The sequence below is a fragment of the Cryptomeria japonica genome, chromosome 10 (assembly GCF_030272615.1).
Source record: "Cryptomeria japonica chromosome 10, Sugi_1.0, whole genome shotgun sequence".
Taxonomy (NCBI): domain Eukaryota; kingdom Viridiplantae; phylum Streptophyta; class Pinopsida; order Cupressales; family Cupressaceae; genus Cryptomeria; species Cryptomeria japonica.
In genome coordinates, this window is record NC_081414.1 from 674,509,390 (window position 1) to 674,533,790 (window position 24,401).

Here is a 24,401-nt window from a genome sequence, read left to right on the forward strand (position 1 = left end):
CTAAATTTTACGATCTATCATTTCTCCACTCTTTCTATTTTTGACGATGAATCGTGTAGTTTGATCTAAAATGTCGAGGGAAAAAGCTCACGATCAAATGTAAAAATAATACTTGATAATATCTTATGTTATAGATTTTAATATTTTTAGTGACAATTTGAGATATAGAGCTTGTTTTTTTTTAATTTAATTTTACTGATTTATTTAATACTATTTCAGTAAATTCTAGATTACAAAATTTAAATTATTATTAATTATTATTATTTTTTTCTTAGTGTTCAAATCAAATTTCATCATCTATCATTTTGTTGCTTTCTATTTCTAATATTGAATCATATAGTTTTATCCAAAATGTTGAAGAAAAAACTCACACTCAAATATAAAAACAATACATTCTTAGATAGTAAAAGTTGATTTTATGTATTTAAATAATTCACAAGCTATTTAAATAAGTAAATGGAAAAACAGGGTTTTGAATCAGGGAATAACACTTCTTTATCTGAATTTGGTCCCGTTGATAAGAAATAGAAAGAGGAAGAGGGTAAGAAATTAATGGCGTTCGGCGCGTTGAGAGCTCCAGGCGCGCCTTCTTCTGGATTCGGCGGCTTCGGTTCGAGTCCCGCACCCTCTTTTCAGCAGCAGCAACAGCCGAGTGTGCAAAGCCAACAACATATTCATCTCTTCACCAACGAAAAAACGCCTGTAACATATCAAACCAAGTGGGCCGACATTCATCCTGATTCGCAGAAGCTTCTATTGCAAATCGAGTACCATTTCATGTTCCGCCTTCCTCTTGAATGTTTCATACTTTCATTTTTAAATTTATTACTTCTGAATGCTTGTTGCTTATGCTGCTCCTTTTGTTTTATGAACCTTTTTTTATCGATTGTGCCCTTGCAAATCACGAATCTTAGGGTTTGTAGAAATCGACCTTTGTACAACACTTCTTTCTGGAAAAAAAGAGCAAATATGAAATGATGAAAGAAGTACAAAAAATAAAAAAATTGAGCAAAACAATCAAGTCTGTTCTGAAATTCGTCGGTATAAAGTTTATAAAATACAACTTATCATATTGTATTCAGTTATTTTGACATGAATTTTGGGCTATTTTTGGTATTTTGTAATAACAACACCTTGAACTTATGATCGGCGTGATCTATGAACGGTGGATGCTCTCAGCTGCGATTTTCAGTTGAATATTGACAGCATTGCAAATGTTGGATACTTCAATATTGTTAGGATCAGTTTGATTATCAAAACAATAGTCCCAAGAGTCTTTTGGGAAAAAATGGATAAACTAAAAATACTAATTTTTTTTGGAGCAATTGGGAAAATGCGAAAAGATTTAGATTTTCAAAAAAAATATAGAAAGACAATAGTTTTTTTTTTTTTTTTTTTTAATTATAAATTTTGAAGGCATTTTAATCGAACCGATATGTAAAGCAAACAAAATGAGAGTTTAACCTATAAATCACAGCAGGGCTTTATCCAATTTATCATTTGTTTCTATAGACGGTAGACCCATATGATGTAGGTAAAAAACTTAAAACTTTGTTTTGGTAAAATAATAGTGGTCAAATTCAAAGGCAATTTAAATGATCAAAAACCATGAAAGCACGTAACCTTTATCACAAGGTTCGATTTCATATACTCTTTGATAAAGAGATTTTTTTAGAACAATTTAGTTGAGTTGTAAAATTTAGTAAGAAATTTATGATTAAATTTGAATATTGTAATTATATATTTTTTTATATTTTAACAATTCATATTAAAATCTGATAAAAACCTAATGTTAATTAGAATTAAATATTAATATGATTAGATTAAATATGACATTTAATAAACATAAGATTTACTATAAAATCTTAAGTTATTGTGCTTGGTATGGGTTTGGGTTTGAGTTTTGTGAGTTTGGTCAAAATCTTATGATTGAATTTATTTTAGGTTTGCCCATATATATATATATATATTATTATCATTATATTATTAATAGCTTCCCTTCTATCTTCCAACCCAACTCAATACTTAGAAAGACATCCTGTAAAGTGGACATCCCCTCCAAGTAGTAGACTTAAATTGACCTTTGATGGTGCCTCTAAAGGCAACTTGGGGGTTTCTAGTGTTGGATGCATAATTAGGAACAAAAATGGTTAGCTAATGTGGGCTTTCTCTAAAAAATTAGGTGTCTCTACCAACTACAAAGCTGAAATGGAGGCATTGGCTATAAATTTATGGTTATGTCAAAAGAAAGGTACAATGGCTATCGATATTGAAGGAGACTCATTAATTTGCATCAATTAGTAATCTTGTGAAGAGTATTGGTTAGTGTTGTGACCATTTCACAACATCACCCCATCAAAATGGGGATCCCCTCTTTTCTTCAAGCTTTTGTGTCTCTTAGCAGAGTATCTCTCTTATAAATCCGAATGAGTAGGGTAAGTGTCATCATCAATCTGATTGATCAAGGCTTACAGTAGCAAATCATTGAATGGAAAAGGTCAAGTTGAACAAGATAAAAAGGAAGTTTGATGGAGGAGTCCCTTAGATCAAACTATAATGTCCCCTTCTTAGTGATGCTCATTGAGTGATCCAGTGGCCTATTTCGGAGACCTGTATGCTATTTGGAAAGGAGAATTAGGGTTTCCTACTTTTGTGGATTTCTGCACAAGCTTTTTAGGGTTTGTCAGGAGGAATTCTTCAGTTCTGTTTATGGTTTCCTTCTGGGTTTTTCATGAACTTCAGGGTGGCATAACATGCATTTGATTCTACGGTGCAATGCGAACTTACTATTTTTAGTAAGTTAGGGTTTGGCTAACTAGATGGTACAGTTTTACCGAGCTTTCCAAGCTCTTTATCTGGGTGCGAAGATCATGCTTTTCAGAGCAGTATTTCATGACTTACTATTTTTAGTAAGTGGCAGTTGAGCATTTCTATTTTTGGCAGTCTTGGAAAGGGTCTTGATCCAGTTCAGTTCAGTGGTTTTCATCGCTTAGCTTCGTCCTTGATTTGAATGATAATCAGTATTGGAGTTATAAGTTATTTAATTAAATATTATTTCCTTATACTAAGGTCTAATATTTAATTGTTTTATTACTGATTAATTTTATTGAGAATTGTGCCTAATGTGTTTTCCTAAGATTGCTAGGCGAAATATTGATGCTATGAAGGGGGATGCCAAAAGTGAATGTGGAGACTTTATTTTATTTAACAAAGTGTTTTTTCATGCCAAAAATCGTGGTCTTGCTAGGCGTGATTTTGACTTAAGTGGGACACCATACTTGGGTCCACCTTGGAAATGAAATGCAAATTTGAAGGGGTGAATTTGGAGGCATTTGGATTTGAATTTCACACTCGGAAATCTATTTAAACAGTTGCTTGGCTCCTCATTTGATCATCCAGATAAATTATAATGTTATGCTGCCAGAATGACTCCAGACTTCTTCGAGGGTGAAAACCTCCTAGATTATCCTTTGTAGTTTCAAGTGTGAGATATCACTCCTAGCTGTGGTTCGACTTTGTGGATTGCTTGTTGTTCTTGTGGATTGCGTTTCGTGTGGATTTTGGAGAGTTTGTTTGCTGCTGTGATTTTTGGTGTTGTTGGACGTGGTGGCTGAAGCATCGTTTTATTCATATCTCCCCGCCTGTTGATTGTTGCATTCTGGGTATCGGCTCTATCCAACTATACTCCCTGGGTGATATATTTCACCAATTTGCAGATTGGGATGTGGTGATTGTGATTTTTGGTTGCAAGTTGAATTCTACAACAGGCAGTACCATTTGGGAGGTGTCTCGGGTTGCGTGCATTACTGTTGAAGCTTCCATGTTGCTGGTTTGAGGTTTGAGATTGATCGCCTTTGTTGTTAGTTTCATTTGTTTCAGACTTGGTGTGATTTAGAGTGGATTGGAGTGAGTTGTGAGCTTTTCAGTGTTGGTGGTCTAGTTTTGGAGTTGCTGGTATTTTATATTAGACTGATTATTTTATGTTTGTGGCTTGAAATCAGCTATAGTCTATTATTGTAAGCTTGTAGTACTTCATTGTAATCATCCTTGTATCATTGGTTAGTAGTACTAACCTCTATTATTGAACTTGAAGTGTTCATTGTAATCTCCACTGCATAAGTGGAAGAGGCTGCCTTGGCCGCCTTAGTGTTTGTAATTTCAATTTATAACTTTTGTCCTCCCATTGAGTAAGTGGTTGAGTGATATTGTCCTCCCCCTGAAATACGCGGTAGAGTGATAGTTTCTATGTATTATCCTCCCGCTGAAATATGTGGTAGAGTGATTGTGTTTGAATTCCTTGTTGTTTTCCTTGGCTGGTTCATCGCCAAGTAGTTTAGTTCCTATCTTGCTGGATAAATAGAAGGGGCTGGCTTGCCGCTCGTGCATTGTAATTTCAGTTCAGTTTTTGTTGCTAACGATCCTCGGAACACCGTATGCTCTCACCCTCCCAGATTGGGCTCTCGGTGAACAAAAGGTGGAAGGGTTCCCCTTCAGTTGTTTTGGATAATTTCTCTAACCTTAACGGTTTATTGTGTTTGCTCTGTAATTTTATTGAGAAAATCAAAAAACATTTAAGGGTTTTATTACACAAACCTAGTCAGCTATGCAAAGTTTCCTTCGTTACCAAGAGGACTGATCATACTTCATCAAGAGGCCGGTTGCAAGAGCAAAATTTGGTTAAGTACATGAAAATTTCCATTGCCCCCATTTTGGAGTGAAGCTCACTTGAAACTACTACCATTGCCCTTCAATTCAAGCGACTTCCTTTGCTCCTATTTGGAGCGATTTCCTTTGCTTGTGAATAGGAGCGAACTTTTGGAGGACCACTTCCTTTGCTTGTGATTAAGCGAATTTCCTTTGATCTTGCCTCAGAGCGAATAAGGTTTCGATTGCTTGAGTTTAGGAGTGACTTCCTTTGCTCCCATTTTCGAGCGATTTCCATTGCTCCTGATTTGGAGCAAACTTCTTGAAGTCACTTCCTTTGCCTTGAATTTGGAGCAACTTCCCTTGCTCATGTTTTGGAGTGGATTTCTTACTTTGCCTTCAAATATGGTTGATTGCATTTCGTCAAAAGGTGGGTCGCATGAAGGAGATGTGGTTGAATGAACTGCACTTCCATTGTGTTAGAAATTAGGAAATTAGGATACTAATCATTATAAACAAGATATAAAATAAATGAAATAAGAATCATACATGCATAAATATACACATTACACAAGATATACATGGTGAAAACCCTTTCGGGTAAAAAACCTCATAAAGCATCATTTTATTAAAACACTTACAAATATAGTCTATCATAAAATAGACTTGAACTTGGGGATACTCCTCCAATACTTCCACATGGCCAATAATACCTCTTGTGCATAGTGATACAACTCACCACAAAGCTCCAAATTCCCACACCTCTCAAATAAGAGAGAACCTCCTTAAATATAGGAGGAAGGGTGGCTTCACTAGTCACACCTTTTCGATAACCCCCACTCATAAATAATCGATAATCTAATAGTTATTAGATTATAATTATTTCAAATGGGATATGCTTATAAAGCATATAATATATAAGGTTTTATAACCTTATATTAGAAAATTATATATAAATGTGATCGCTAATAACATTATGTTCTAACACTCCCCCTTAATGTTAATAGGGTTCACATGTCAATTTCCATAAAAATGAAGCACCCCCGTAACGTAGGTCTTCTTTGACAGTGATAAACAGGGACACAAATATATGCCAACATGAAGATCATGCATTCCAAACTACATGAAAGTCATCTTGTCATAATTTATAATCCCAGTGTTTTAAAAATGATGCTACGAGGTCTTAAAAATTTATATTGGAGCCACGGTCTCCTCAAATTAGCCTCTCCCCAGGTTCATTACATAGTGCTTGTAGGACTTAATACAATTCTTTTACAAGCGGAAGATTTACAAGGAGAAGAATTTACAATATGCCCGTAGGACTAAAGCACAAATGTGCCTATAGGACTTACTAATGCCTACCTGCAGTAATTAAAACAAAAAAAGGACTTACATATGCCTATTTGCAGGCTTAAAGGACTTACTAATGCCTATACAGGTCTTATTTCATACCTATTAGGACATATACCTACCCATAGGATTTAAAAACTAGGATTTAGCCTCTAGGTGGTGTCATTGACATGCACACTCCCCCTCAATGGCATCACCTAAGGCCAAGCATTATTTGAATTTGGAGCATATAATGCCTAAAGGTCTTATGCCTATTAGGTCTTACATCTAGGATTTAGCCACTAGGTGGTGTCATGTACACTCCCCCTTAATGGCATCACCTAAAACCAATCATTGCACAAAGGATTTCAAAGTGATGGCTAAAATTCCAATATATAGCATGTGCCCATGATCTTCAAGGTGTCTTTATTATAGAATGATTTCACTTGAGTGAGGTGTCCATGATCTTCAGGGTGCCTTTATTATAGAATGTTTTCACTTGAGTGAGGTGCCCATGATCTTCAAGGTTCATTTTGATCTTTAGAAATGATATTTTCTAGGAGTAAAGTAACTTCAAGTAAGATGGTACTTTTACATGTATCCAAATGGAACTCTTCCATAAATCTTCAAGGCCGTATTGATTCTTCAGGAGCTACTTTCATATTTTGTCCATTTGATTCAAAAACACATAGAAGATAGTCTTCTTCTCAAAGTATTGCACCATCCATGTAATAGCACTTGCGCCATATGTTTTGAAGGCATAACCTCTCCATAGAAGAAACAATATAGTTAGCATCATAGTAATCAATTAAATTTGATTTTTGGTGCAAAGAAAGAACATAATATTATGCATTTGTCATTTGCCCTAGATCATATAATATTCCTCATAAATATAAAGTATAGTCCAATGATTGGTAGCAACAAGATCAACATATATTTTCATGAGAATAGCATGAATAATTAGTTGTCTTTTTTAAAATACAAAATAGACATGCTACTACATATAGTAATGATCCATAAAAAAATAGGCAACAAGTGAGCTATCCTTTCTAGGTTTGCTCCCCAGACAGTTTATAAGGGTGATGGCCACCCATTATAAATAGTATGATTGAAAAAATAGATCAAAAACAATAGATATCTTTGATCTCCAAAAAAAATGCTAATGATAAATTTTGAATTTACTTATGAAACTTTAATAGCCTTTATATTTCATAGATAAATATTTTATGCTCAATCTATGGATAAATAGATGATCCTTATGATAGTTTGATAGCAAAGCATTTGTTCATCAAATCTACTAAAGTAGGAATATTATCAATATAATCCTCTAAAATATTATTTGGAGATAAATTATTATGTTCCTTCCCTTTGTCTCACTTAGTGCACTTATGAGTATTTTGTAATGCAACTCAGAGCACTATTATACCAATTAATTTGGGAGGACAACTTGAAAATAGTAAATGGGACTAGATGCACCAAACATATTATAACATTATATGGAAGGATCAACACCATCATTAGTTATGAGGTGCTTGCTTCTTTGTTATGTCTCATCAACAAGTTATTTACAAGAAGATAGCATGATAAAGGGAAAAATAAAGGATATGGCTATATCCACCCATACTAAATGACTACAAAAAATATATTATAAAGCACCTTTATAAAGAAAATATGAAATATCAACACTTATAATGGGTGATCTAAGGAAGTACAAGTCTACACCATCTCTTATAACATTGTGGAAGCAACCCTCTTAAGGATATTCTTTTCAGATACATGTATGTTCAATATTGTGTTTGACAAAAAAATCTTACGTTAATCATAGACAATGAGATTTTCTTACATTGACCATTTTTAATGATAAGATTATTTGCATGTATGGGAGTGTGCAAGTTTGTGTGTAATGTTTCTATAGGGGGAGATTGCTTACATACACATGGATCTATGAAATTAATGACATTCTCGTGCCAATAGTAGAAAGGCCGTGATTAACTTCTTTGAAATCAACATGACACAACCGTTGATATTATTAAATTAAAATTGATACTAAATGGATGAATGTGCCCATGGAATGGTATAGTTTCCAAAATATCTTATAGTAATGTGTGGAAGAAGAACCTTACATATTAAGTACTCCAATAAGATGATTTATGTTTCATTTTGACCTAGCATCATGGTTTAAAGTAAACTAAAAATGAAGATGTATATTTTAAAAGGAGAGTTGCGAATATTTTGTGAAATAACTCTAGTATACAATGAGATGAAATTAGTGCAACTATATAATAGAATTATAGAAGATTTTGAATCAGTTTGTAATGATTAGATGAAACAATGAATATGGCTATTTAGAATATATTTTTCTTAATCAATCATAAAAGGAGCCAATTCAGTACAAGTTGTTTGAGAATCTACATGTAGCTAAGCAAATAATGCATAGTCTAGTGAGTAGTCAAAAATAAATACAAATACTGATTTTAAACAAGGAAAATGATCAATTAAGTTTATATATATATATATATATATATATATATATATATATATATATATATATATATATATATATATATATATATATATATATGATTATTGATTTTTAAAATTATTTAATTATTTTCCATATGCAAATGGAGGGTCCCAAAGGAATAATGCTTCTCACCCAGCATTTGAACTTGACAGCTAGGCTTCATAGAAAATCTGTGGCATAACAATGTAAGGGTGGCACCTACCTGTCACATGATGAAGGCGTAATGCATGACACAAGGTCAATGTGGCAAGTATGGGACATACTCATAAAGAGATGAATAAGTACAGTATAGGTTGACACGGTCTCATGTTGACATGGCAATTTGGAATGCTTTTGTCTCACTGTTCGATTCACCTAAATTCTGCACACTCAGTGAACCCATTGATTTGTTCAATGGGATATATCTGAAACAACTAAATGTAATTCTTTTACAGTATACATATCTATTCAAACAACATCATATGAAGCAACCTCTACTCCTATAGTCTCCTTAATACTCAATTTTAATGTATCGATATATGTACAATTCCGCTAGTTCATTCTTAAAATACCCTTAGTTTAAATATTGTGTCCACAAAATCAATGCGATCAATGTCACAAACTTCAGTAGTTCACAAGCCACCGTGTACATTAAAAATATCACGATCACACAAGATAGGACGACATAAGTGAAAGTCTCATTGATGATTCAATAAAAAAATGGTAACATGTTGTTTTAGTCTTTTGCAATTGGCTTTGGTGGTAGACGGTCGCTAACCTTTCCCTTTTTTGTTGTCATGGTCTTGAAGCTTCCTTTTCACCTCTTATAAATTTGGATTAATGGACAGAAAATAGTGTTTGAACCCTTACAGTGGATGAAATGTGTGTATCATTAACCTTATTACTTGAGTTTCTTTTAAATTTAGTTTCCATAGTCATAACTTGATCTAGCACATTTTTGTATTCTGGTTGATTGGGCATTTGTGTTTAGGCAGCAAATCAATACCATATCACATTTTGAGTTCCTGAGTTTGCACTTTGCAATCATTCACATATTACAGGCAACGACAATCAATTACTAATCTTTTGTAGTTTGGATGTGTGGAAGGAGAATGAGATGCTTGATAAGCAGGAGAAAGGCAATGAAATATCAATCTATATTTGTTTACCTACATTTCTGATACGAGTCGTTTTGTTTTCAAGTGTCATATGTTTTGACAAAGAGTCGTGTTCCTTTATACAACATAGGCAGGTAAGTATTCAAAAAGAGATAAATGCATGTGACTTCCTTTATTTCAAGGTTGCCCATCGAGATAAGAAGAAACATAATAATGACGAAGTATATATATGTAGATGTTCTAGTTTACATTTGTTCTCTCGTTTAAATTAAGGAGAACATATGAATGAAATATTTCTAAGCTAGTATGTATATAAATATAAGGATGGATCATGTAAATATAAATAATGTGAAAAAGGATTTAAGAATCGGTCATTAAAAAAATATAAAGCATTTCAAATGTTAATTTCTTATAGTATAAATTGATATCTTTGTTTAAAGTTTTGATAATATAATTCAATTATAATTTAAATGGATTATGAAATGTAATACTAAAAGAAAAATAATCTATCACTTAACCATCAAATAGTTAGCAATGACAACTATATGCTATATTAGTTAGGGGAAAAAATGGTATGAAAAATCTCTTAAATATTACCTTAAAAAATTGCTTGGAATTTCCTAACTTGACTTTTAATAAATTAATTATAAAAAAGAGTAGAAACTGCACACCAAAATTGTTGTGCAAAGGACCTTGCACATGTTGATTGAGTGTAAAAAAGATCCCATCAAGTTCTACATAACTTCTTGTATAACCTGTAAAAATGATTAGTATAGCCTAATTGGCTTTGATACCATGTTAGAAATTAGGATATTAGGATACTAATCATTATAAACAAGATATAAAATAAATGAAATAAGAATCATACATGCATAAGTATACACATTACACAAGATGTACATGGTGAAAACCCTTTCGGGTAAGAAACCCCATAAAGCATCATTTTATTAAAACACTTACAAATATAGTCTATCATAAAATAGACTTGAACCTGGGGATACTCCTCCAATTCTTCCGCATGGCCAATAATACCTTTTGTGCATAGTGATACAACTCACCATAAAGCTCCAACTTCCCACACCTCTCAAATAAGAGAGAACCTCCTTAAATATAGGAGGAAGGGTGGCTTCACTAGTCACACCTTTTCAATAACCGCCACTCATAAATAATCGATAATCTAATAGTTATTAGATTATAATTATTTCAAATGGGATATGCTTATAAAGCATATAATATATAAGGTTTTATAACCTTATATTAGAAAATATATATAAATGTTATAAGGATGTGATCCCTAATAACATTATGTTCTAACACATTGCTTCCAAATTGGAGCGATTTCCATTGCTCCTGATTTGGAGCGAATTTTTGAAGTCAGCTTCCATTGCTCCCAATTTGGAGCGATTTTCCTTTAAAAGCACATCCATTGCTCCCAAGTTGGAGCAAACTTCTCAAGTTCATGATTTGGAGCGAATTTTACTAAAAGGCACTTCCTTTGCCTCTACTTTGGAGCGAATTTCACCTAGAAGATGTTGATTTTATGGTAGTGCTCGTTAACCATAGGCAAACATCAGATCTGTTGCCTTCCCAACCATAGATGATAAGCTCTTATCGTCACCCCCGAGCACACTACATGTCATTCATGTTGCTGAATTCATGTCTATTGATGCAATCATGACCTTGCATATATATGAATCAATACCTCCTAATAGACCTCAAGTCGGCCATATACTTTTGGTGCCAAGGATAGGGTCAGACCTATATATTACAAGTTACATATGAGTCTCCCTTAGTTGCAAGTTACAATTAACTTAATCACAAGTTACACACAAGTGGTTCACCCAAATAGGGCCTGCCCCAAATTAGACTCATACAATTGAGATATCCAAATGCCAAGGCCGACAGGCCACTTCGTATTTTGTGCACTAGGTCAGCCCTCGAAAGGATCTGACCTAGCTAGACAACAACAAAAGATACTTCCTTTGCTCCCAATTTGGAGCGAACTTCATGAATTGTACTTCCATTGCTCTTAAATTGGAGCGAATTTTCTCTTTAATGCTCATTAAGAAGATCAATCGAATATGAATTTTGGGCACCAAGGTATAAGTTCAAACAAAAAGTGTGTTAAATGAGTATCAAGTCGGCCACCTTAGAAGGATGGTATTAATTTTATTTCACCAAACCAAGTTGGCCTGCCTAGGAAGAGACACACCCTTTCCCTGTAGGTGCCTACAAAGAGGCATTCATTTAGTCATTTCAATCATTGATTCAAAGCAATTTACTCCTCTTACCAGCCATTCAATCAGCATTGGCAGCAAAATTCATCAAGAAGACAGCGAATCTACTCAGCAAGGAAGCATATCTAAGCATAAATTTCCTCTTTAACAGTGAATTTCGAGAGCAAAATCAGTGATTACAATTAGTGTCATTGGCGAATTTGTCCTAAGGTGCAGTGAATTTATCATAAGAAGGCCGAATTTGTTCACTCACCTTCAGCACCAACAGGCTTGCTGAGTATTCTCAGTCATATCCTTTGATCAGGGGCATCAATTCAAGATCAGAAATTAGAAAATCAGAGGTAAGTATGACATACAGATTGCTAAAGAATTAGGTACAGGTTTGATCTATGTCAATCTTTGATTTTTTGTTGTTGAATTAGACCTCTTTAAGGCTGCAAATTCATTAGATAGTTTAAATGAGCATACTGAAAATAGGTAATTAATAATGTTCAATCATTCATTCTTAGATTAGCTTAGAGCATAGTTAACATTAAAGGCATTAATCATCATTCCTAAGCTTGAAATCAATAGTTTGAATGTTCTTCACCATAAACCTAACTTAGACAACTCTCTTAGGTGACGAATGGCAGCGCCAGAGTCAAGTGGGGCTGGTGCACATCAAGCACTTATCAAGGAAGATCAAAAGGGCAAGATGTTGGAGACAAAGATCACGTCTCATTGGAGCAACATAGGAGATACCAACCTTGGAAAGTTTGATTGCAAGAGATTCCAAAGCTCAGCATATACAAGCAAGCCCACTACGACAACAAAGAAGATGATTGATAGTGGAATCATCAAGACAGCTAGATTCCCTCCTGCCGTCCAATGCTATGAATTGATGGTCGAGTGTGTTGGCATTGTGTTGTCATTGATGTCAACCGGTATAGGATGTTACAGGTATAACTTTTATTGATGTCAACTGGTGAGCAAGAGGCTGTTGGCATTAGAGATTGATGTCAACTGGTATAGCAGGACAACCAGGTGATCATCAGAACGCAAAAGGATGAACTGGTATGTATTGGTATGCTTGTGGTGCAGTTAAGTGATCAATGAGTAAAAGGTTGCTGCCATGGTGTTGCATACAACCGAAATGAAGAGACTGCTTGATGGGCTGTTGATTGTGATGAAGAGGTGGAATGTTATTTGAATCACATCAACATCGGAGGTGAAGTATGAGCAGGCCACCAGATTGCTAGTATGACGTTAACTAGCGGGACTCCCACCGGATGAAGAAGCTATCACAAGGCTAAGTGATAGGTTGACAATGCAGATGGCAGGGGATTGATGGCTCAAACCGAATCTATCGGTAAATCACAGAGATGCCTCAGGTACATGAAATCAGAGATGAACACCGAATTAGTGTGTGAGGACAAGGTGTGCTACCGGGACAAAGAAGGAGAGTTGAATTGATGAGTTTGCCATCTTGGCAAACCGTCAAAGAAGAGATCCAGTCAGGAGAAGATGAGGTTTGCTGTTGCAATCATGAAGTTACCATTATGCAGATGATGTGTTGTGTTGTCACAGGTGCAGAGCGTTGGATGATGATGACATGGAGTCATCTAGGTGATCACTGGTATGCAGCAGAGTGAACAGAATGAGCAGAAGTGAACGACCTTCATTCATGAAGGTACACATGATGAGTTACTCCTGATGGCTGCTGAGGTCCGACATGTTTGATGATCAGGCAAACATGATATATCGGCATGACCCAAAAGACATTGGCTGGAAGGATAACCGGCAAGGTGATTTGTGCCGGTAAGGTTAGTGAACCGGTATGTTTGTGTGGTTGGTGACTAAGTCTGAACCGACATAAACAATGTGCTAAGGTGGATGTCGACAATGGTGCCACGTGGAGTCAAGATGGCGGACATGCATGCAGTAGTAGATGGAGTGTGCATCAATGAGGTTGTTACAGAGTTGGTCGACATTTATTGGAGACCTCGTAAATCATGGGAAGTGTTGTAGAAACGTTGTAGGGGTGTGCGGCTCGAGGAAGGTCGAACTGAGATGATCGATGCAGAGTGTCCAGGTGCAGGATGAGGTTGGTGATGAAATTTGCGAACCATTAATGGTGATTGATCTTGTGTCTCGTCAACTGATTGTCGGTGTTTGCTAAACATAGCAAACGTGTTTTGGGAGGCACGATAATGGCAATGTTGTGCAGGTGGTTGTATTGGAGATCAGATTGAATGAAATCTGATTAGATTTGATATGCCTCGAGATCATATGAGAAACCCTAAGGCGCCAAGTTTGAATGTTGCTCTTGGTGGGAAAATTTGGCTATATGTATGCGAGCCAAAGATATTGTTTGTGCTGCTGAAGGGAAGAGCGTTGCTTCTGCATATGAGAGCAAATCAGTCAAATATTCAACGAGTATCAGAAAAGAGACTGAGTGTGTGTGTGAGAGGCTAGGGTTGAAGAGTTCAACCAACAATAGTGAGATAACCGGTGGTGACCAAACCGGTAGAGAAGAGTTGCAGAAGAGTGCAGAGTAGGCAAGAAGGAACTAGCAGAAGATAGTACCAGTGGAGGGCAGCAGAGCAGTTGAAAGAAGAGAGAACAGGCAGAGAGAGAGAACCGACAAAGGAGGAGAAGAGGCTGAGCCGATAAGGTTGCAGCAGGAGATAAGATTGCAGCAGTAAGTGGGTGAGGTAGAGAACCAACAGTTAACTGGATAGAAGATCCAGTAGTGAGATTTGCAAAAGAGTTACAAAATCCATTTGTAACAAGGTTATTAATTTGTAAATGATTATGTTTTTGTATTCATTGAGTTGTAGCTCAGTGCAGGGGTTGTAGCTTCTCGGGTTGGTTACCTAAATCAGGGGTTGGTGCTCCTTGGGTTGGTGCCCTAAACAGTGTAATCAGAGTTTCATTGTGAGGCTGGATTGGAGCAGTAGTCTCCAACAGCATTTCTCATTGAGGTTTTTCCCATCTTGGGTTTTCCTCTCACATGCTGGTGTTATGAGATGTCCCTTTGTGTGTGATTGCATTTGTGTTGGTCTCCCCACTAACCGGTAAGTCTGCATTGAGTTAGATCTGAGAATTGGTATACTCACATAGGATAGTTAAAGGGAAAAGAGTGAGAACCACTGATTCACCCCCTCTTAGTGGTGCATTGTGTCTAACAGAGTGTGCCAACCACTATGATTCCAAAACAAGGACAATAGTGGTGGAAGATGGAAGAGTGCTAGCTTACCTTTCAGAATCTGCTATTAGTGAAACCTTCCACTCTACTCAATCGACTTGTAGGAGCACCACAAGCATTCTACTTTGAGAATTGGATGTTCTTCTTCATAGAGACAGTCACTCATGGCAAGGATACAATCAATTGGGCAAGACTTATCAGCAACAACTTGGATGTTCAACTAAGGAGACTCATACGCACTAGAACATTCAATATGAGCTCCTATGTCATATACTCTCTTGCTAGAAACTATGAGTATGCTGGACTAATGTATAGAAGTGTAGTTGGAAGAGGACTTGGAGAAATAAGAGCTTGTGAGTGATATACACAGCTGCACGATCCGACTAGGCAACATTATAGAAGAGTCAATGATGCCTTCACTATGCATATCACAAGGATTCTTCAAGGTGGGATATATCAACGGTTGTCTTTGACGACACAAGCATTGATCAAACAATTTGGTGCATGGTTCATTCAATTCCCGAAGTTCACCTACGTAAGGATTCAAGGATGCCCTTCTCCTCCTTACATGTTACCATGCTATCTGACAGATAGGGTAGTGTTACTTGAAGTGGTAAGGCAATTGGCAGCATATGTCAAGGCACAAAGACATAAACATGAAGTTGGTGTCGCTTTCCCTATTTCAATTGGAGATTCCATAGAAGTTTGCCCCTTTGCAATAGCAACTGAAAGTGCCCAAGAAGAATTATCTCTCTATTCATTCACGACATGTCTTCCTAGAGATAACTTTGATCCTTATGATAACCTAAGGAAAGTTGTAGGGAAGAAGCATATGCATACATGGCAGTTGGAGGACTTTTGGATGAATGTTAAAAATTATTTTGAAGTGAAAAGAAGGATGCACTCCAAGCTACCCCTTGACTTCATTTGGAAATGCAAAGTCTTTAGTGTTGTCGATCAAGCACAAGATAGTGGCAAGTGTCTCCAACCAACCTACGAAAAAGAAGAGAAGGAAATAAAGATCAATTGGGGCGAGATAGAAATCACGGATTTGAAAGACTTGATGAAGCAAGTCTTGGCCTATACTAGCAACTGGATAGAAGTCCAACATCAAAAGTTGAAAGAGAAAAATGTGTGATTAACATTTGATTTGGAAAAGGAAGACAATGGGGAAGATGCAAGTGCAAATGGAAGTGCCAATCAATCAACCCATTCCAAAGGTTCTAAGAGAAAAGATGATCATGGAGAGAAAGAATCATCAAGAAAGAGACATAAATCGAATTCCGGTCATCCTTTCAACACTTCCTCTAGGCATGAAGAGAAGATGAATCAAAATGAAGACCATGAGAACCAAAGACTTGATAAAGAGTTGAGTCATGAGTTGAATGAATCCATGGAATCAACAGTTCAAAATGATAGAGGTAAAGAAAAGTTATCACAAGAACAAGAAAACCTTGCTCCTCATATTCAAGTAAATGATGAAGATGAAAGAGAAGATGATAATGAAACAACTTCCCCTCCTAGAGATGAGGAGTTGCTCGAACAACCACAAGTGGGAGAAGGGAGATCATCTTTTCCTGCACGGCTTAGAGAGAGGCTTGCTAGAGAAGTAATACAATTGATGAAGAACTAGTAGGTGACTTGGATAACCTCCTAAGTCGCACTCAAGGAATATCCGAGAAGAAGAAAGCCACGAAGATGTCCAAGGTAATAATGGATGATACAGGTTCCTGAAAGATACAAACCGCCACTCCCATAGTTGACAAGTTTGAAGATGAAATCATGGCTGAAGAGTATGACATGGAGACTATTGATTTGGGTCCAATTAATCCAGATTAAGCATTGGGTGATATGAATGATTCAGTAAAAACAGTTCATGACATGCTTAGGATGGAAGTAGATAAAAATAAGAAATTGGAGAAAGAAGTGAGTGTATGGAGAAACTACTTCCAACAATTCAAGGAGCCATTGAGACAACATGACTTGTCAGTTACACCACCACCACTGCTTCCTTTCGAATCAAAGGATCATATGGAGAAGATAAGGAATTCAGCACAGTTGATGGATGCATGGATAGAAAAATCCTTCACCGTGGCTAATAGGTTCATAAGAGATATGATGAAGATACTTGATAGAGTGATTAAGGTTCTTGGGAGAACCCATGCTCTTATGGAAGCCTTTGATACGTTTGTCTACACTAGAGATATCACTATTCCTGTCTTGCAAGAGGTGAGAAAGACATCTAGGGAGGTCATGGTGAGCGAAGGAATAATGAAGGAAGGGTCAACACTGAGCTTTCTACATTGGGGGAGCTTGCTTCGCATGAGGAATGTCATTTTTGAAGACATTGACAATGGGTGCAATCAAGTTGAAGATACCATGCATCTCATCCATGATAAGATTGTAGAAGTAGCACAAATCATTCTTGAGAGGAATATCGATCCTGGAATACACATAGACACCAAAGAGTTGGAAGAAAGAATAAAGGTCATATTCCATGGAACAGATGCCTTGATAACAGAGAAGCAGTTAGATGACATGCATGCATTCATGGCACTCATTAGCAAGACAAGAGATCTTGAGCTTGGATGGGATACTGCCATCATCATAGCCTTTGAAGAAGTCATCCAACTAGAAGAGCAGTTGAAGAATCTACTAGCAGCTCCAATGATAGAGATTGAAAGTATGACAACCAGATTCATTGAATATGCCAGAAAGGAGAAAGAAAAGGGGGAACAAAATTCTAGATGACAACTTGATATGATCCTATGTGGCAAATCATATTCTTATTGGAGGATGCTTCCTCGTTATTTGTGCCAATTGATGTCATTTTCTCATTGGCTGATATTTCAATGATGTTTATCTAGATAGGTTTTTGATTATATCAAACCCTAATTAGGGTTGAGGTGGCGAAATCTTAGCCCTTGATCTTCATTCGATCTCGGCCATTCATTGTATTTGGGAGTGCTATATAAACCCCATTCATTTCATTAGTATAGAATAGATTACATATAAGAGAGTTAAGAGAAGGATTCGAAGAATTGTTACTATTTTGCTATTGGATTAATAAAGACATTGAATTTATGGTGTTTCTATTCAATCCTTGTGGCTTTTGGCATGGTTATTGATCTTCTCAAATCAATCTTTAGAATTAGTTTGAGTGTTTAAATTGAATGATAGTATGTTGTGTATGATTTGTGGTGAAACTCCTAATCCATACCACTAGCAATACTCTTAGGTGCGGTATATGGTGAAATCAAATTAGCCTTGTGTGGTCAACTAGAATCCTTGAAAGCACTTTAGTTCAATTGTTACTCAATCATTGATATGCATTTGATTAATGGTGTCTATTTGATAATGATTTGAAAATCATATAAGACCCTTAGAAGATTGCATTAGCCCTAGATTCATCCTTCATTCTTGCATTCTTAGGAATAGCTTAGTTTCTCGCAACCCTCATCTTTTGCATTTTTTTTTGAAAAACGTCTAGTAGTAGTAATAAGTGAACTTCATTGCATATCATCCAAAAAAAAACCATTCCTTGAAAGATAAGCATCCATCCCTTAAGAAGTACATAAGGCCCTGTTGAAGTGTATTTCGTGCACATGCGAACACAGAATAAAATACCTAAAAGGTACCTTATCCTCTCTTGAACAAAGTTCCCGACTGCTGAAGATCTCGTCGAAGGATCAGTCGAGGCAACTCCAAGGTTCTGCTTTGTAGGATCTCTACTCGTGGATAAGCTCTTCGCGGTATGATGTGATTTTGCTGGAATCACAAGGGGACTTACACTCGATGACCTGAATGTCTAATTTGCTGGAATCACAAGTCCTATTCATTAACTGGAAGACAAACAAATGGCAAAAGATGCAGGGTTCAGGAAGTCTACTCTACTATCTAGGATGCGAGAAGATGGATGAATGACTAGGTGGAGTCCTACTGGGCTGGGTCTCACCATCAGGTTGAACAATTCAACACCAACTCAGTGCGATCTTCTAAGGGATGCTTCCAATATGTTCAAATCGTACACCATTTGACAATGATCACCATTCAAGATAATGCATGAACAATAGACGTGTAACGACTTAAGATTAAGCTCATTTTATGCCAGTTGACCACGCAGGGCGCACTTACCATCAGTAAGAGGCTAGTGGTATGGACTAGACAGATTCCACACAGGTGCATTCAACAATTTTCTTCATTCAATTCAATCATCTATCATCAAAAATGAAGATTCAACAAGAGACCATGCACATTGCAAAGAAACAACATATTCCACCATATCTTCAATGAAAAGAAGTCTTTACAATTAAGGCAACAATGTCTTGCCTTCTCTTCTTAATCTACTCTAATTGCTATTCTACTATTCTGGCCTCTATTACTAACTATTAACTATTAGCTATTATTAACTAACTATTAGCCTTTACAAATGAGGAGCCAGGGCTTATATAGCGCCCTTAATACAATTCAATGGCTTAGATCAATTTGAGATCAACGGCCAAGATTTTACAATGAAACCCTAATTAGGGTTTGTTACAACAAACTTAATTCTGACCAATGAAATAATTGCATTATTTGGACACGTCTTCTCTGGAATATTCGACCAATAGAGAACCGGGGTAGGTACATCGAAGTTTGTGCCATCTCCCATGAGTCAGGTACATTGAATCTGGACATGCTGAAGTGGACCAACTCGATTGGAGGAGTGATGACTGGGATGCCACCTTGTCTTTCCTTCAAATGTTGGACTGGAAGAGGTTGTCCTTGATGAGGCTGGGCTGGAGAAGGTCGTCCTTGTTGATGCTGGGTTGGAGAAAGTCGTCCTTGTCTTGGTCTTATTTCATCTGCCAAAACAAACCAAAAGATGATTAAGGACACATGATAAATTCATTTCAACATAGCATTTTCAACTTAAATCATCAACAAAAAGATATTATATTGAAGTTAGTTCAAGACTCTTTCCAGGGACAGGCCCTATAAGAATTTCGTCCTGGACCCTTTGGAAGGGTCAGGAGCTCATTTTGCATTCCTAGCTCATTTAGACCTCCTTTCAACGTTACCTCACAATTAGCTCCTCGCCTGGCCCCAACAAGGTGAAAAATAGTAGTTTCAAAGGATTTCGCCCTGGACCCTTTGGAAGGGTCGAGCGATTTTCTTGATTAGGCCTCAATTACCCCATTTTTTCACTCCAAAATCCTCCGGAAGGTGAGCATATGCTTGTTTTAGTCCAACAAAGTCTAGGGATCCATCCTTTTAGCTTCTCATATGGGCAAATTAGGTGATAATGAGAATTTCGCTCTGGACCCTTTGGAAGGGTCAGGAGCGAAATTCCTTCTTTAGGCTTTATTTTACACTTCCTTTACTTCACTTCACCCTACAAGGCAAGAATATCTCACCCCAGCCTCAACTATGCCATAGGTATCAACATTTTAGCTTCACTCGAGGGAAAAATGGTTGATTTGGAGAATTTCGCCTTGGACCCTTTGGAAGGGTCAAGAGCGAATTTCTCTCTTTGCTTGTTTTCCTTCACTTCAACTCATCTTGCAAGGCTTAAACAACCTCTCTCCAGTCTTTTCATGCCTTAGGAATCAAAATCTTGTCTTGACACAAAGAGGAAATAGTGACTTTGATGAATTTCGCTCTGGACCCTTTGGAAGGGTCAAGAGCGAAATTCACTTTTTGCTTGCCTATTCACACTAGATTTCACTTTCTTCACTTCACTTCATCTGGAATCCCCCATATTGAACCCACTTCTCAACTTGGCAACATTGGTTCGATCTTCACAAGGCCCAAAAAGGAGAATTCGCTCAAGAAACTAGCTAGGGACAGGACCTATCTAGAATTTCGCTCTGGACCCTTTGGAAGGGTCAGAAGCAAAATTCCAATTTTAGCTCAAAATTTGCATCTTTGGTGGATAAACATCTTTCCAAGGCATTCCAAATAGCTTCTCTCCCCCTAGTCTAGGCTTGACTTAGCACAAAATTTGGAGAAAAGGATGGTTTTAGTGTTTTTCGCTCTGGACCCTTTGGAAGGGTCAGGAGCGATTTTCAAGTTTCGAGCATGTTCCTCCATCCTTTCAACTTCAATTCACCTCCAAGGCTAAGGACACATTGCCTCTCTCCTATCTAGGCCATAAAAATCAAAATTTTAACTTGTCTTGCAAAGAAAGTAGGTGATCCTAGGATTTTCGCTCTGGACCCTTTGGAAGGGTCAGGAGCGAATTTCTTGGTTTGGGCTAATTTCCATCATTTTCAACACCAATAACTTCAAAAGGCAAGAACATGTCTCCTCGCACCCATCCAAGCCATGAAAACCTAACGTTTGACTAGACTTGCAAGGAAAATAGGTGGTTTCAAGATTTTCGCTCTGGACCCCCTGGAAGGGTCAGGAGCGAAAATCACTTTTTGGCTCAATTCCTTCAAGTTTGATAATAATTGACAATTTGGAGTCATTCCTAAGGCCTTCTTTAATCATGATCCACACTAGATTTGACATGAAACTAAGGGAAAAGATAGGTTTTGCACAATTTCGCCCTGGACCCTCTGGAAGGGTCAGGAGCGAATTTCCCTTTCTAGCCCAAAATCATAATTTTTTGAGACAACAATCAATTCAAGGACAATCTCAAGGGCATCCCTCAGCTTGGTCTAGGCATGGCTTGGTACAAATTTTGGAGAAAATGATGGGTTTTAGGATTTTTGCTTTGGACCCTTTGGAAGGGTCAGGAGCGAAAATCTTGTTTTAGGCTTATTCCTCCATCATTTCAACTTGAATCCACCTTAAAAGGCAAGAAAACACTTATCCTCACCCATCCAAGCTACAAAAACCCAAGTTTGACTTTACTTTTCTAGGAAAATAAGGGATTTTAGGAATTTCGCTTTGGACGCTTTGGAACGGTCAGGAGCGAAATTCACCTTCTTGGCTAAAATCCTTCATTTTTTCAATCCCACTCTTCCTTACAAGATACATTTCATCATTTTTCATCCAAGGAACAAGGATTGAAGCCTAAGCAAGGTCAAAAAACTAGGTTTACAAGGAATTTCGCTTTGGACCCTTTGGAAGGGTCAGGAGCGAAATTCCCTCTCTAGGCTTGAAATTTCATCTTTTGTTGCTTTCCATCATTCCTCAAGGTAAGAATATGTTTATCCTTCCTCCAACATGCCTTGGACATTAAGAACTTGGCCTAACAAGGAAGACAATGAGGTCCATGAAGATTTTTGCCCTGGACCCTTTGGAAGGGTCAGGAGCAAAAATCATGATTTGAGCTTGATTCTCCATTTCTCCAACTCCAAACCACCTCAAGAAGCAAACTTAGATCATTCTCCACCTAAGGAACAAGGATTGGATCCCAAACAAAGTAGCAAAAGAGGTTTATAGTGAATTTCGCTCTGGACCCTTTGGAAGGGTCAAGAGCGAAATTTTCTTTTAGGCTAAAATCTTGCTTTTCAAAATCATCCAACTCCATCTCAAGGCAAAAACATACCAATTCATTCTCCAACATGCCCTAGAAACAAGCGAAAATCACTTTTTGGGTTGGATCCTTGACTTCATTTTCACATTTCTTCATTCAAACAAGCGTTTTTACCTTCATTCAAGTTGGGAATGTGTTAGTTCTAGGTTTTGGTCAAAGTAGAATGTCTTATGGAGAATTTCGCTCTGGACCTTTTGGAAGGGTCAGGAGCGAAATTCGCTTTGGACCCTTTGGAAGGGTTAGGAGCAAAGTTTGACATTTTGGTCTCTCCGTCAGGATCATTTTATGGAATATAACATTTAAGTATAAGAAAAGTTATATTCCATATATACTTTTAGGATGTTTGAGAGTGGTTTCGGACCTCCAAGAGTTATATTGCAAAATCTAGTTTTTGGAGGATTCTTCAGTTTTCCAGACTTAGTCAAATTTCAGGATCAGGACATTCCAGACTTAGCCAAACTTCAGGGCATTTGAAGATCAAGATGACATTTCAGACTTCATCACTCACCAACTCGACCTAGCTCGGACCTTCAAGAATGATACCCACTCACAAAGCAAGACACAATTAGCAACGAGAGCAAAACCAGGCCCTAAGGAAGACTCTCAAAGAAACCCTAATTCTGGGGCCTTGTGGACTCACCCTGGCTCAAGCAAAGCCTGCAATCCAACGATCCCCTCGACAACACTCATCCTGCAAAGGCTAACAGACAAAACCCGAAAAGACCTAAAAAACAAATGCTAGAAAGCAAAAAGAAGGAGTCCCATTTGCAATGGGGCGATGTGTGAATACGTCACAACAGGCCCCTTGAAGTAACAACAATCACAATGACTAACTGTGCTTATTCACACGTTGTGACCCGACATAGAAGAACCTTGGAGTTATCTCAAGTGATCCTTATGCGAATCTTCAACATTTGAGAGACATTGACCAAGATAGGATAAGATACTTTTGGGTATTTTATTCTGTGTTCGCATGTGCCTAAAAAACACATCAATAGTAGTATGTAAGTTATTATCTTGTCAACTTATTCCATTAGAATGACATTAGTGTTGGAGAGATTTTATTCTAGAATCATTTGGAAGACCTTTCAACTTGAATTTATTTGCAATCAAATTAAATGTTTGGAACAGGAGATTACAGTCATGGGTCAATACATTTAGTTCTATTTGGACTTGTTCAATGAGTATTCAATCACACACGTTTTTAGGGAGGCTAATTGAGTGGCCAATTTATTGGCCAATGTTGGGGTTTGCTAGGTTGATCCATCATGATTTTTGAGTCCGACACTCCTTGGGACAAGCTTTCCTAGCTATTGATTACTGAAAGAACAACATATCACGTGGAAGACACTCATGGCAGTAGAGTCGTTTGAACATGCACATACTTGTGGGGTTGTATTTTGGGAAGTTAAGTGGTGGATGTAGATTTTTATTTGCTTCATTCACAAAATGGAAGCATCTATATAATTTTTTACTCCTGAAATTTAGAATGCAAGGGGAGCTACCCCCATGGTAGCAACCTATCTATCATAACAAATATCAATAACATTAATCAATATTCATAATATTCCTATTTGATCAAGCTTGACTTAACTTATTTTATTAAAGTTAATTTTATTAATAATCACACCTTGTTCACTTGCGACTAATACTTGAAACAACAAGAAACACAACTGATCTTAATTAGTGACTAGGATCTAACTCAATCCATATATTCCGTTAGTGCCATGAAAAATAGTGAGGTTTTCTTCAATATTGAAGGTCCTTGTAGCTTTGTCTGTTAAGCACACATATGTATTGAGGGGGGGGGGATGAATCAATATATACCAATTTTAACCTCAAATCCAATGCAACATGAAAAAAAATATTGGATCTAACATTATCTTTAAAACAACTATGCTAGTGATAAGCACGT

At 36.9% G+C, this 24,401-nt stretch overlaps 1 protein-coding gene across 1 annotated transcript in view; it reads left to right on the top strand.

Annotated features, from left to right (window-relative positions):
• The first annotated feature begins 464 nt into the window (after positions 1–464).
• The window catches only part of LOC131077041 (nuclear pore complex protein NUP58), a 77,081-nt gene continuing 53,144 nt past the window's right edge, over positions 465–24,401 (top strand). Inside the window, exon 1 of the mRNA XM_058014405.2 lies at positions 465–767. Coding sequence (XP_057870388.2) covers positions 553–767 — 215 coding nt within the window. The 5' untranslated portion in view covers positions 465–552. The remainder of the gene's footprint in view (positions 768–24,401) is intronic.